General features: G+C 46.3%; 1 protein-coding gene across 1 annotated transcript in view; it reads left to right on the top strand.

Moving 5' to 3' along the window:
* Positions 1-13,084, top strand: part of LOC140386790 (double C2-like domain-containing protein beta) — a 411,088-nt gene that overhangs the window by 130,389 nt on the left and 267,615 nt on the right. The window contains exon 3 of the mRNA XM_072469489.1: positions 1,346-1,420. Coding sequence (XP_072325590.1) covers positions 1,346-1,420 — 75 coding nt within the window. The remainder of the gene's footprint in view (positions 1-1,345; positions 1,421-13,084) is intronic.

The raw sequence follows: 13,084 nt of genomic DNA, 5'->3' as shown, positions 1-13,084 counted from the left end.
CAATCATAGAATCATAGAATTTACAGTGCAGTCGGAGGCCATTCGGGCCATCGAGTCTGCACCGGCCCTTGGAAGAGCACCCACATAAACCCCACCCCATCCACGCAAGAACAGGATATTTAACATAAAATAAAATTCAGCAATTCAGCAGAATTCTGGTAGCCTGTGGAATATGGATAACTAGGAGAATTAAAAAACAATCCGGAATCGTGAACATTATGGAAAGTTTATTCCACAGTCATTAGGAGAAGTTTTGTGAAGCACAAATATAATGGGGAGTTTATTGTCAGAATGTATTGCATAATGATGAGAATGTAACCTGAATTGTTATGAGAATTCTACACATAAAGGTTATTGAGTGAGAACCCATAGTTAGTAGCAATAGGCCTTAGAAGTGAAGGAATAGTTCAAATGAAAGTATTGAGATAATCTGTTTTGAAATTTAGCTTGATGCAGGATTTCTGGTCAGCAGTATTTTTTCTTGCCCAGAGTTTGCTAGTTATCATTCCTCAAAAGCCATCGTTATTTTTTCCCCATTTAATTGTGCAATTTGTTTTCTTTATGTGTAATGTAATAGTTTTTGTTTGATAACCTCTGGTTATGTTTAATTGTGTTTATGAAATTCTGGCAATAAAAGTAGGACAAATGTTGCAGTCAGACTAACACAATGGTAATGTTGCTGTAACCTTTCCCCATTAGCCCATTACTTGGACATGGTAAACAGGTCCTACACAGGATCATTTTATTTTAGCAAATCTAATTAGCGCTTATTCTCAACAACTGGTTAGTGTCCCACAATTCAGACAATTTTGAAACAGAGTTTGTGTTGGATGGCAGTGCCCTGTATTAAATGTATGCATTTGCATTTCCCCAGCCTGACTGTTAAGATCCAAATAGTCAGGCATGTCTTGTAAAAAGAGCACAGGCAAAATACCACAAGAGGGGAGGTGCCTCTGGGCGTGTAACTGTTACTTATTGATACACCTGATCCATTTATCCAGTTGTTAGCACTGTTGCTCCACAGCACCAGGGTCCCAGGTTCAATTCCGGCTTGGGTCACTGTCTGTGCGGAGTCTGTGCGTTCTCCTTGTGTCTGTGTAGGTTTCCTCCCACAAGTCCCAAAAGACGCTGTTAGGTAATTTGGACATTCTGAATTCTCCCTCCGTGTACCCGAACAGGCGCCGGAGTGGGACGACTAAGGGATTTTCACAGTAACTTCAATGCAGTGTTAATGTAAGCCTACTTGTGACAATGATAAAGATTATTTTTTATTTATTTTATTGATTGAGGTTTGGATTTAAATCATTAGTAATGACAATAAATATTCTCCTTATTTCTTCTAAAGGGTCTTAAGCCAATGGACCACAATGGGCTTGCTGATCCATACGTCAAATTACATTTGCTCCCTGGAGCCAGTAAGGTAGGTTTATCCATTAAAATTGTAATTGTTTAAGATGAAAGAATGAAGATCACTCCAATCCATTATCATTAAGTGAGTCATACTTAATGATTTCCAAATCTAATTGATGTTGTTGATGAAAAACTGCCTTGTTTGTTGATGGTAAGCACTCTTACAAAATAGTTGGAGTATTCTCAGAAGGTACGCACTGCACAAGGTTACCTGCAGAAGGGAAGTAATTGGCACTAAACTGGCAATTTAACACAGGTTATAGGATGGCTCGTGTGGAGTGTACCACTTCATTGAACTCTGCTCTCGCACTACAGTTGCAGCTCTGAGAACAGTGGTGTTTTGGGCAGGCAGTACCCCATTAATACTACCTGGCTGGGATCTCCCAGCTAGGACAGAGCTCTGCAGAAACCTGGATACATCTGAGACATGCTTTCCCCCCAGCAACTCAAATGCTTAGAGTGCAAGTTGCAGTGTCCATACCCTTTTATGCATTTGAATTTAACATCAGGTAGGTTTTGAAGTGTCCAGAAGGTTTGCAGGATCAACTGCAGACATTTTAAAAGTTGATTTTACACCATATCGGAGTTGCACACCATGGAGTGTCAAACTGAAGCGTTTTGAGCCCTCCTTCTCCAGGGAATTTCACTCTACTTCTCTCTGAAGTCATGACTTTTAATTTATACTACACATTTAGCATCATTGCAAATTAAATGTCATGTCAGAGTGAAGCTGAAGTTGTATGCAGTATTTTTGAGACTTAACTACCACAAGACATATTGGACAATTATGGACAGGGCTCCCAGGATTTTCTGATGTGCAATGGTGCTGGGCAAAAATTCAATTTTTATGAAGCTGGGCAAAAATTAAATGTCAATGGCGTAGACTGAGAAGATGTAGCCTGTTGTGTAAACAATTCTATACCTGATCTCTGAATGCTTGATGGTGATTCTGGAGATCAGATTGTATGTATCTCATTCTCTGCGACTGATATCATTCACTCTTGATGATGATTGATGATAATGTTGCAATATTATTCTTCCACGTTTGTTGAAGGTTTCTTAGGGTATTTTGAATGCTCAGCAAAAATATCACATTAATAGAGATAGATGCCAGCAGCCTACTAAAGTGAGTTTGTACCTTGACATTTTCTGAAATATGTTGTGTGGTCATCTGCCATTATTATCATTGACCTCATTAAATATAATATACTGGACCACGTGTACATTAAAGTTTGAATACTTAACATACTTTCAGATTACTGTAATTGGATTTTCTATTATTGTTATTATTACCAGTAAACTCCTTTTATCTATATACTATTGATTTAAATCTAACATCATTATAATTCACTCCAAGAATGAATGCACAGTCCTGTGCAATGGAGCTGTACTTGTGTATTAAAAGTCATGCTTTTATAAACTTTTGTTCATACCAGAACTGAAGGAAGCAATTAATCTATGTATTTACATTAAATCTTCTTTTAAGAGAATTGTATCCATATTGTAGGTAAGTGTGGCTCATTTTCTCGCACACCACAGGGGTGGCAGACATTTTTCAGAGGTTTATAATTGAGCTAAGATTTCCAATATGTGTACCAATCAGAAAGGAACACTGTTGCAGGCATTGTGCCTACCTGCCTGCCTGAGTAGCGCACAAGGAAATCCCGACAAATCTCCTCAAGTCAGGTCTCATTTCATTCAGACCGAGTTTACAGTGTGTAATTCACCAGATTGCTGCAATTAGAGGGCAACATGTCTGTCACTGCTTTAAAGTGTACAGTAGCTTTCAGTGGAGTGCCATTTTCTATCATTCGCTCAGCCTTACTCATTGCGAGGATGGAACAGCAGCCTTGTTGGAGCACAGGATTTCCTGATGTCACAGCAAAAGTGTCACAAGAAGAGTTTTGCACAAACTACTCTGTTTGGCCCTCCAAGGCATTCTGTTCCTTGGGAACGGAATCTGGCATGGGGAGTTGGGGCTGATGTAAATGAGGTTGGCGCCAGCCTCTGGTGGGTTTCTGACTTGTCATGGTGGGCACCAGTGGAAGTTCCCATTGTCAATTCACCCTGGAGTGAAACCAATTTCTGGGCTTCCCCCATATATTTCATGCCCACCATCGAACATGTCAGCGGGGCCTTGGAAGAATTCTGCCTTTTGAAATCTTGCCATACATGCCCATTCTTCTACAGGGTACGAGCAATTGCTACACTCCAGGCATGATGACAAGTTAAATATTTTTGTCCGAAAATCCCTTCAAATAAAACCGAGCTGCTTGCTGTATGCGCATACATGCTCACAGTCAACTCAGATAGGTTAGGCTCCGTAATTGTGAAGGGGATGTGAAGACACCCTTTGGTCAGCAGGCTTCTCCACTGCTATTAACATCTGCTTATCCCTCCTTTGCCGTAATACTTCCAGCATCTCAGCATTGCTTCTTTATTTTCAGGACAAGGTAACACATAACCAGCATTCCGTTGAGCATTTGAAACACCATAGCATAAAAGGCTATGGACCAAGTGCTAGGAAGTGATGCTTGATGGCTGGTGCAGACACAATGGGCTGAAGGGCCCCCTTCTGTCTCCAAAGCTCTATAAAGGAAGAAGTCATGCACAACAGGGGTTGGGGGGGGGGGGGGGGTAATACCATCAAGGGGTCAGTGCACTCAAAGAGGCCTTGACATGGAACAAAGAGGCCATGACATGGAATGAAGAGGCAGAGTAGGGAAGGACCTTTGCTAAATTCAGGGATAGTATTGTAGTGATCTGCACATCTGCTGATATGTAAGGAATTAACATCTGTATTATAGTGCTAGATGGCAGATCTATGCCCATAAACTGCACTCAGAAGAGATTCCCGCCTCTTCGTATCAGAAGTGACTAGAGAGCAGAGTGTTAAGAGATATAGCTTAGTTGGCACGTGTAGTTAAACATTATTTATACTTAATCATCAGTTATAGTTGTAGAACAGTGTACAAACTCATAGATATTTATATTCGTTATTCAATAAATGTGATTTGCTTAACTTGAAGACTGGTAGTTTTACTGAACTACAACCATCAGACCATTCTGGAAGTAAGCAAAAGAGTAACAAGATATTACTATCGCGTAATATAACAAGTATTATCTTATTTTAGTTTTTGACATACTTTGTGCTCTAAGGTGCACATTTCCGTACAACACCACGTCACACAAATCTTATTAGCCCTAAAAACTTTCAGCTGTTGGCACCATTTCTGGGTCCCATGCTGCATGGGTCAGAGGTGAGTGAGAGTGTGAATCTTATGGGAGGCGGCCATTTTGCGCTCACCGCCTATTAAGGACTGTGGTTGGCTTCCTGAGATGGGAGCACAGGTCACTCACCTTGAGGCAGCTAACCCCCATTTGTGAGACCAGTGGGATCTGAGGATTAGATTGATGAAGTGGCAAGGAGGCTCTGCAGCCTCCTTTAGGTTTGGTATGGAGCAGCACCAGGGCATCTATACTATTATCTCCAGTGAAAGATACCCTAAGCTCAGTTGGAGTACCTCAAATGAATGTTATAAGGGCTCCCTTCTGTAGCAGCAGAAGTAAGACTGGATTAGGTGGATGAATCTACTTGGATATCTTGGTCAAATCAAGTCAACAGTCCGATGTAGTCTATGCAAATTTCTAAAATATATCAATAAGGTGACACATAAAAGATTAATATACAATCTAACTCGATACAAGCTTATAGAGTTGGAAGTAATATATTAGAATGGATGTGAAGGATTGATTAACAGGCAGGAAGCAGAGAGTAGGGAAACGGCATTTTCAAGTTGGCAGGCAGTGAATAGTGGAGTGCCGTAAGGATCGGTGCCGAGCCTCAGCGATTAGGGGCTGATTTAGCACAGGGCTAAAACGCTGGCTTTGAAAGCGGACCAAGGCAGGCCAGCAGCACGGTTCAATTCCCGTACCAGCCTCCCCGAACAGACGCCGGAATGTGGCGACTAGGGGCTTTTCACAGTAACTTCATTTGAAGCCTACTTGTGACAATAAGCAATTTTCATTTCATTTAGACTATTATTAATAACTTAAATGAAGGAACTGAAAGTAATATATCCGCGTTTGCTGATGATACAAATCTTGGTTTGAATGTAAGCAGTGAGGTGGACACAAAGAGGCAGCAAAGAGATGTAGTCAGGTTAAATGACTGGGCAGCAAGGTAGCTGGAGGAATATAATATGGGGAAATGTAAGAATGGGAGATGATCTCATTGAAACAAGGGGCTGGATTCTCCGCAGCCTTGCACCAAAATCGCGTTTGGCGTGGAGGTGGAGAATCCGATTTCACGCTGAAATCGGGCCTGGTGCCGGTCCGGTGTTTCTCCGGGCCCCAAAAATTGGCGCGTTCGCATAGTACTCCGCGCGGCTGGGGGGGCCATTGCCAGAGGCCCGCCCAGCCATCCTCTGCTCTCAACCGGCCGAGTTCCCGACGGCGTGGAACTAACATGCTATGGCCGGTCGGGTCTCTCGTGTGGCGTCTGCAGACTCAGTCCGCTGCTGCCCAGGTGGGGGGTGGTGGATTGGGCACCGGGGGGGGGGGGGGGTCTTATGGGCGGCCGGGGGAGAGATCGGGTCAGATGGATCCTCGTGCGCGCGGCCGATCGGCGGGGGGCTACATCTTCCTGATTCCTCCGCGGTCCGAGTCCGCCATGGCGCTCGGTGCGGCCTTTGGAGGCCGCTGCCCTGCGCATGCACGGAATCAAAACCAGGGGCGGGATTCTCCGATCCCCCGCTGGATCGGAGAATCTCCGGGGGGCGGCGTCAATCTTGCCCCGCCGCTTCGACGCCGAATTCTCCGGCGCTGGGGTTTTGGCGGGGGTTGGAATCACGTCGTGCCGGTCGGCGGCCGCTGGCAGTGGCCCCCCTGCCGATTCTCCGCCCTGCGATTGGGCCGACCGGCCGCCTGTTTTCGGCCAGTCCCGCTGGCGTAAATTAAACCAGGTCCATACCGGCGGGACCTGGCTCTACGGGCGACCTGCAGAGTTCTCTGGAGGGTGTGGGGGGGGGGGAGATCTGGCCCGCGATTGGGACCCACTGCGGGTGGGCCTGTGCCGTGAGGGCACTCTTTCCCTCCGCACCGACTGCTGTCAACCTTTGCCATGGCCGGCGCGCAGAAGAACTCCCCTGTGCATGCGCTGGGCTGGCGCTCCTGCTCATGCGCCAACTCACGGCCGGCGGAGGCCGTTCGGCACCAGTTGGTGTGGCGCCAAGCCCTTCCGCGCCAGCTGGCTCAGCGGCAACTCTGCCGGTGCTGGCCTAGCCCCTGTAGGTGCGGAGGATTCGGGACGGCCCGACGCTGGGGAGGTTCACGCCACTCCTCGGCACCGGTACAGCTCGCCCTGCTGGGTAGGGGAGAATTCCATCCGCGAGTACAACGCCAGCGTTTTTACGCCGAGACCTAGCCATATTTTGGGTGAATCCAGCCCAAGATTTTGTGGAGAATGACAGTGTAGATAGTGGGAGGTTGCTTCCCCTTTCTGGTGAATCAAGAATGGGAGCACAGTTTTAGAAAAGAAAAAGAGAATATTTTTTAAAAGGTGTGGAACCTCAGACCGATGGTATCTGGAGAGGCTTGAGTGCACTTTCACAAAGAACACAACGTTGGCATGCAAATTACATATTGGCCTTTATTACAAGTGGGGGGTGGGTTTGAGTACATGAATAAGGAAGTCTTGCAACAATTGTATGGGGTTTTGTTGACACAGTACTGGAATACTATGTGCAATTTTGGTCGTCCTATCAAAGGAAAGATATAATTGCGTTGAAGGTGGTATAGTAAAGGTTCACGAGATTATTTTCTGCGATAAGAGGTTGAGTAAACTAAATCTATACTCTTTGAAGTTTAGAAGCATGATCACATGGAAACTTGGGGCGGGTATTCTCCGCCCCCCCCCCCCCCCCCCGGACCGGGTGCGAGAATCGGCGGGGCGCTGCGCAAATCGCGCACGCTGTCCCGACCCCCGCATACGATTCTCCCACCTCCTCCTCCCCCCCCCCCCCCCCCCCCAAACCAGCGTCGTGCGAACCGTGCCGGGCTGCTCGGAGAATCGCCGCAAACAGCGAGCGTCGAATCTCTGGCCCGGATGCGCCGAGCGGCTGCGCGTAAACGGCCTAGTCCCACTGGCGATGTCCACACCTGGTCGCTGCCGGCAGGTACTCATCGCGAAGGCTTGTGAGCGCGGTCTGTGGGGGGGGGGGGGTAGGAGGGCTCTGTTCCGAGGGGGGGCCTCTGGAGTGGCCTGGTACGCGATCGGGACCAACCGATCGGCGGGCCGACCTCTCTGTCGGCGGGCCTCCTTTCTTCTGCCGGCGAGCCTGGATCCATCCGCCATGTTTGTGTGGGGCGGCGGCCCAACTGCGCATGCGCGGGACCCAAGGCGCACGTCTTTTATGCGGCGTGGGTCTCTGATGCCGTGCCGAGGCCCCGCCCCCGTAAATAGCGCGCCGCCCCTGCTAGCCCCACGGAGGGGAGAGAATAGGGATCTGGGAACGGGCGCCGACGCCGGAGTAAAACACTCCGGTTTTTACTCCGGCGTCGGCACTTAGACTCCCGTTGGGAGAATCCCGCCCATGGAGTTTTGTGGAGCATGACCGTGCAGATGGAGATTATTTCCCCTTTCTGGTCAATCAAAAATGGGGTACAGTTTTAGGCTAACGGGGCAGAGAAGAGGAGACATTTTGTCACTCAGAGCACTGTGAATCTTTGGAATTCTCTAACCTGAGGGTTATGGATGCTCAGTTGTTCTGTATATACGAGAATGTGATCGATCAACCTTTGGCCTCTCAGGGAATCGAGAGATATAGGGAGTGGGTGGGCAAGTGTTGAGGTAGAAGATGAACCATGATAGTAATGAATGGCCCATGGGGCTGCATGACCTATTCCCGCTATGATTTTTTATGTTCTTAACATGGTCAAAATATAAGACAACCCCTGCCACTAAAAAAATAACTGCATTTAAAACGGACAGTCACTTGATATTGGTTAAAAAGAGATAGCCGCTGTACATTTGTGTTAACATCATTTCAACGTTCCCGATTATAGCATCTTAAGTGCTCTGTCTATTTTCCGCAAAAACAATTGTAATCATAAGTCCATTTAGCCAGCCAGCAATCAGGCCACCAGTCTTGCTCTAATCATTGTCACAATATTAGACCACATTAGATCAGGAATGTTAGCTGCTTAGCGATGATTTTGCTTACTACTTCAGTCAGTATTAAAGCAGTGGAGCTGCATGAACAGGCACCGTTGAAATTAATGTCAATGCAAAGGTTAGCATGCACAAAATACAAAGCCATCAAGATTATGACTATAAATTATTTCCAGCATAGGAATGGACCATTCAGCCCAACAGGTTCATGCTGTGCTCCCACATGAACCCCCTCCTAAACATCTTCATCTAACCCCACAGATATATCTGTCTATTCCCTTCTTCCCCATGTAATTATCTAACTTCCCCCTAAATGCATTGAAGTTATTCCTTTTAACTATTGCTTCTTGCAGCAAGACCGACATTCTAACCTTTCTCTGGGGAAAGACATTTTTCCTGAATTTCCTGTTGGATTTGTTAGTGACTTTTTTTATTTATGGCCCCTAGTTCCCGTCTCAACTGCAAATACAAACATTTCCTTAAAGTCTAACTTGTCAAACTTGTTCATAATTTGAAAGGCCTCCACTGGGTTATTCCTCTGTCTTTTCTTCACAAACAAGAGGCCCACGCCTGTTCACACATTCCTAACCAGTATAACCTCTCAGTTCTGATATCAATTTTGGAATTATTTTTTTTGCACGTTCTCTAGTGCCTCCATATACTGCTTATGATATGGATATCAGGACTATTCACAGTTCTCTGAGTGTGGTCTTACTATTCTATGAGATTAATGATCAATATGGTACAAAATTAGGACCAGTAGCCAAATTACTGCCTGAGCTAATGATGGTAAAATGGTTGTTTGATATAATTGTTTTCATTTTTGTTTGGACAACTACTCCAGAAAATAGGCAGCTACATACATGATTCAATTTAGTAGCTTTTATAAATGATATCCATTTTTGTAGCAGTCTCTGAAGTAATGTTATGTTTGACTCATAGGGCACATTTGTTTGCTTAATGTAACATTCTTTGGTTGAGGCATGTCTTTTGGAAATCAGTCAAACCTACATTAAAAATAGGAAAGGCATAACCCTGGGCATATTAATTATGACCTGAAGTGCAGAGTGAAATGTGCAGATTGGCTTGACATTTTACACATAATTGTTGGCTCAACCTCTGTTGTTGTCACATGATATTCTTCCTGTTCTTTCATTTTAAATTGTTATAAATGTATGTATTCGAATTTTTGTACCTCTTGACTGAATGACAGTAATGCTCATCAAAAGGTTTTTCAAACGTTAAACTGGTAATTGCATATGACGGGAAGGTCCTTATTGCATGCATGTGCCCACTATAAATGGCGGGGATGGTATTTCAATTAATGTCTGGATTTTCATTTAATTAAAGGGGGAGCTAATAGCCATCTGTTTCATATTTAAAAATTAACACTTCCCTTCCCCCACATCACCGGCCCTGCTCGTAACAACAAACATGCACAGTGCTACGACACCCTGGGCTGGGGTCAATTCCAGCCCCACTTGACCCAGAGTCGCAACACAATTGAATTGACCAATAATTCTTTAAAAAATACACAAAGCCGGATTCTCCGTCCCACCGCACCCGTTTCCAGCAGCAGGATCCTCCGTCGCGCCAGCCGGCCAATCACAACAACGCTGTAGCTTTTACTCCTTTCCAAAATCTGTCTACCTATCTGCTCTATTTCTTGCTGGCTGTTGGGAGGCCTGTAGTAAACCCCCAACATTGTGACTGCACACTTCTTATTCCTGATCTCTACCCATATGGCCTTGCTGCCCTCTGAGGTGTCCTCCTGCCGTACAGCTGTGATATTCTCCCTAACCAGTAGCGCAACTCCTCCACCCCTTTTAAACTTCCCTCTATCCCACCTGAAATATCTAAATCCTGGAATGTTTAGCTGCCAAACCTGTCCTTCTCTCAACCAGGTCTCTGTAATGGCAACAGCATCATAGTTCCAAGTACTAATCCAAGCTCTAAGTTCATCTGCCTTACCTGTTATCCTCCTTGCATTAAAACAAATGCACTTCAGGCCACCAGTCCCACTGTTTTCAGCAACATCTCCCTGTCTGCTCTTTCTCAGAGCCGTAGTGGCCCTGTTTCCTAGTTCTCCCTCAATTTTTTCACCTTCTGACCTATTGCTTCGGTACCCACCAGTTAATAGTTAACCGGTTAACTATTATCTAATTCCTACTCCTCACACTTTAATTTGCCTCCACCCTCTATACACACATGTGTGGCAAACAAACAGGGGGGTGGAGAGGTGTGACAATAATAAAGATGAAAGTCAAAAGATAAGAATCTTTGTGTGAGATGGTTGTTTCTAGCACCTTTCTCCTCTTCAAACTTTCCTTTCAGTTCGAGGTTTTCATTGTAGATTCATTCACGTCTCTCCAGTTTGCATCAACTCACAGCATTTCTGGAGAGAGAGAAGCGAGGGAGCAGATCTTTGCCCCTAAGTGTCCAGGTTCAACTCTGCTTTCTTCAGGTCACTGGAGACCATTCCACTCAGGCAGGATCCAATCACCACCTGTTACCTGGCAGATTGCAGCCTTTTGGCCAATTCATTGGCCACCCCTCAACCAATTGAACCGAATCCCACTCCATCTCTTGGGTGCCACAAAGTCTGGGTCTTCCTGTCCAAAGCAAGCAGCACCACATATACTATGCTGCAACTTCTTGAATTCCTAATTCTCCCTGCTGCCTGACTTAAAGATGCATGTCCATTAAGCAACCATGGATTCAAAATGACGGCAAAAGTAAAGGCAGGGGAAATAAGTGAATCATCGGGAAGGGCTCTTACAACAGACACGTGCACACAGGGGAGCCGATGGTGTCGTAGTATGCTCAATGAATAGTAATCCAGAGACCCAGGTAGATGGTGGAATTAAAGTTCAATAAAAAAATCTGGAACTAAAAATGTAAATATGACCATGAAACCATTGTTATTTGTCGTAAAACCCCATGTGTTCACTAATGTCCTTTAGGGAAGGAAATCTGCAGTCCTTACCTGGTCTGGCCCACACGTGACTCCAGAACCACAGCAATGTGACTAACTCTTAGCAACCCCCTCAAGGGCAATTAGGGCTGGGTCATTATTGCTGGCCCAACCTGCGATATCCGCGTCCCATGAACAGATTTTTAAAAACACGATCACTTTATTATTTTAGGAAATAAGTCATCAACATCAACTGTATGAACTCTCGGATTTATAATGATTTACTTGCAGGGGTGAGGGGGTTTCGCAGGGCGGGGGATCCGTCCCCCGTTTTCAGTGGCCCGGAATGGTGGCGGGAGCAGTGAATTGAGGGGATTTGCTCACCCGGTTGTCCCCGCCAATGACTGAACGGGGTTCCCACCATGCAATGACGGGAATTCCATTATAATATATTAACATATATTTAGCGAGCCTCCCCAGAGTACCACTCCGCATGAAGCAAATCCCACCCCCGGTAAGAGACGGGGCCTCAGCGGGGAACGCCCCCACTAGGCCGCACTTAGCCCCGTTTTCTGCACTGAGGAGCTCCCCTCGCCAGAATTTTAAATGCCGTCCTGATTTCTTGAACTCCCATGCGACTCCCAAACCCCAACTCACTATAAAGGGGCCCCAGGCTGCTCTGCACCCTTCCCCACACCCGAGCAGCGCACCCCCACCCCCGGCCTGATCACCGACATGCACAAAATGCCAGCTTGGCACCGTGGCAATGCCAGCCTCGCACCCTAGCAGTGCCTCTGCCAGGCTGACACCCAGGTGGCAGTGCCAGGGTATCACCCTGTCCAGAGGGCAAGCACCTTGGGGACTCCGATCTCCTGGGAGACCCCCACAAGTGCCGATCCATCTGGTCCTGTTTGTGGAGACCAGCACTGAACGCACTTGCTTGAGGTCTCCAAGGCAAAAGGGATAGAAGTTGCGCCTTGGTTAGATCTTGGGAATGCTTGTCTCACTCTAATATGCAGATTTGCTAAAAGGTGATCCCACCCACAATGGGCGTGCTTCACATAACGTCTTTGCAAGATCTGCTTTCGGGTGCAGAGTGGCCAGTAGATCGCGCCCATTGTGTTGGGTGGCATAGTGGTTAGCACTGTTGCGTCACAGTGCCCGGGACCCGAATTCGATTCCGGCCTTGGGTGACTGTCGGTGCAGAGTTTGTACGTTCACCCCATGTCTGCGGGGATTTTCTCCAGATGCTCCAGTTTCCTCCCACACCCCAAAGATGCGCAGGTTAGGTGGATTGGCCATGCTAAAATTGTTCTTAGTGTTGAAAGATCGGCAGGTTAGGTGGGGTTACAGGGATAGGGCACAGGGGTGAGCCGATGTAGGATGGTCTTTCAGAGGGTCGGGGCAGACTTGATGGACTGAATGGCCTCCTTCTGCACTGTAAGAATTCTATGGATACTATGGATATAAATGGTGAATATATTACAATCTTGGTGAGAACTGTTTACTACTGGCACCTATGCTACTATGTGACAAATAATGTATCCTTTATCCCTGATGTGTGGATTGCTGGCAGCATTATCATAGAA

Source organism: Scyliorhinus torazame, chromosome 12 (assembly GCF_047496885.1).
Source record: "Scyliorhinus torazame isolate Kashiwa2021f chromosome 12, sScyTor2.1, whole genome shotgun sequence".
Classification (NCBI taxonomy): Eukaryota; Metazoa; Chordata; class Chondrichthyes; order Carcharhiniformes; family Scyliorhinidae; genus Scyliorhinus; species Scyliorhinus torazame.
This window is presented reverse-complemented; position numbering and strand designations above follow the sequence as displayed.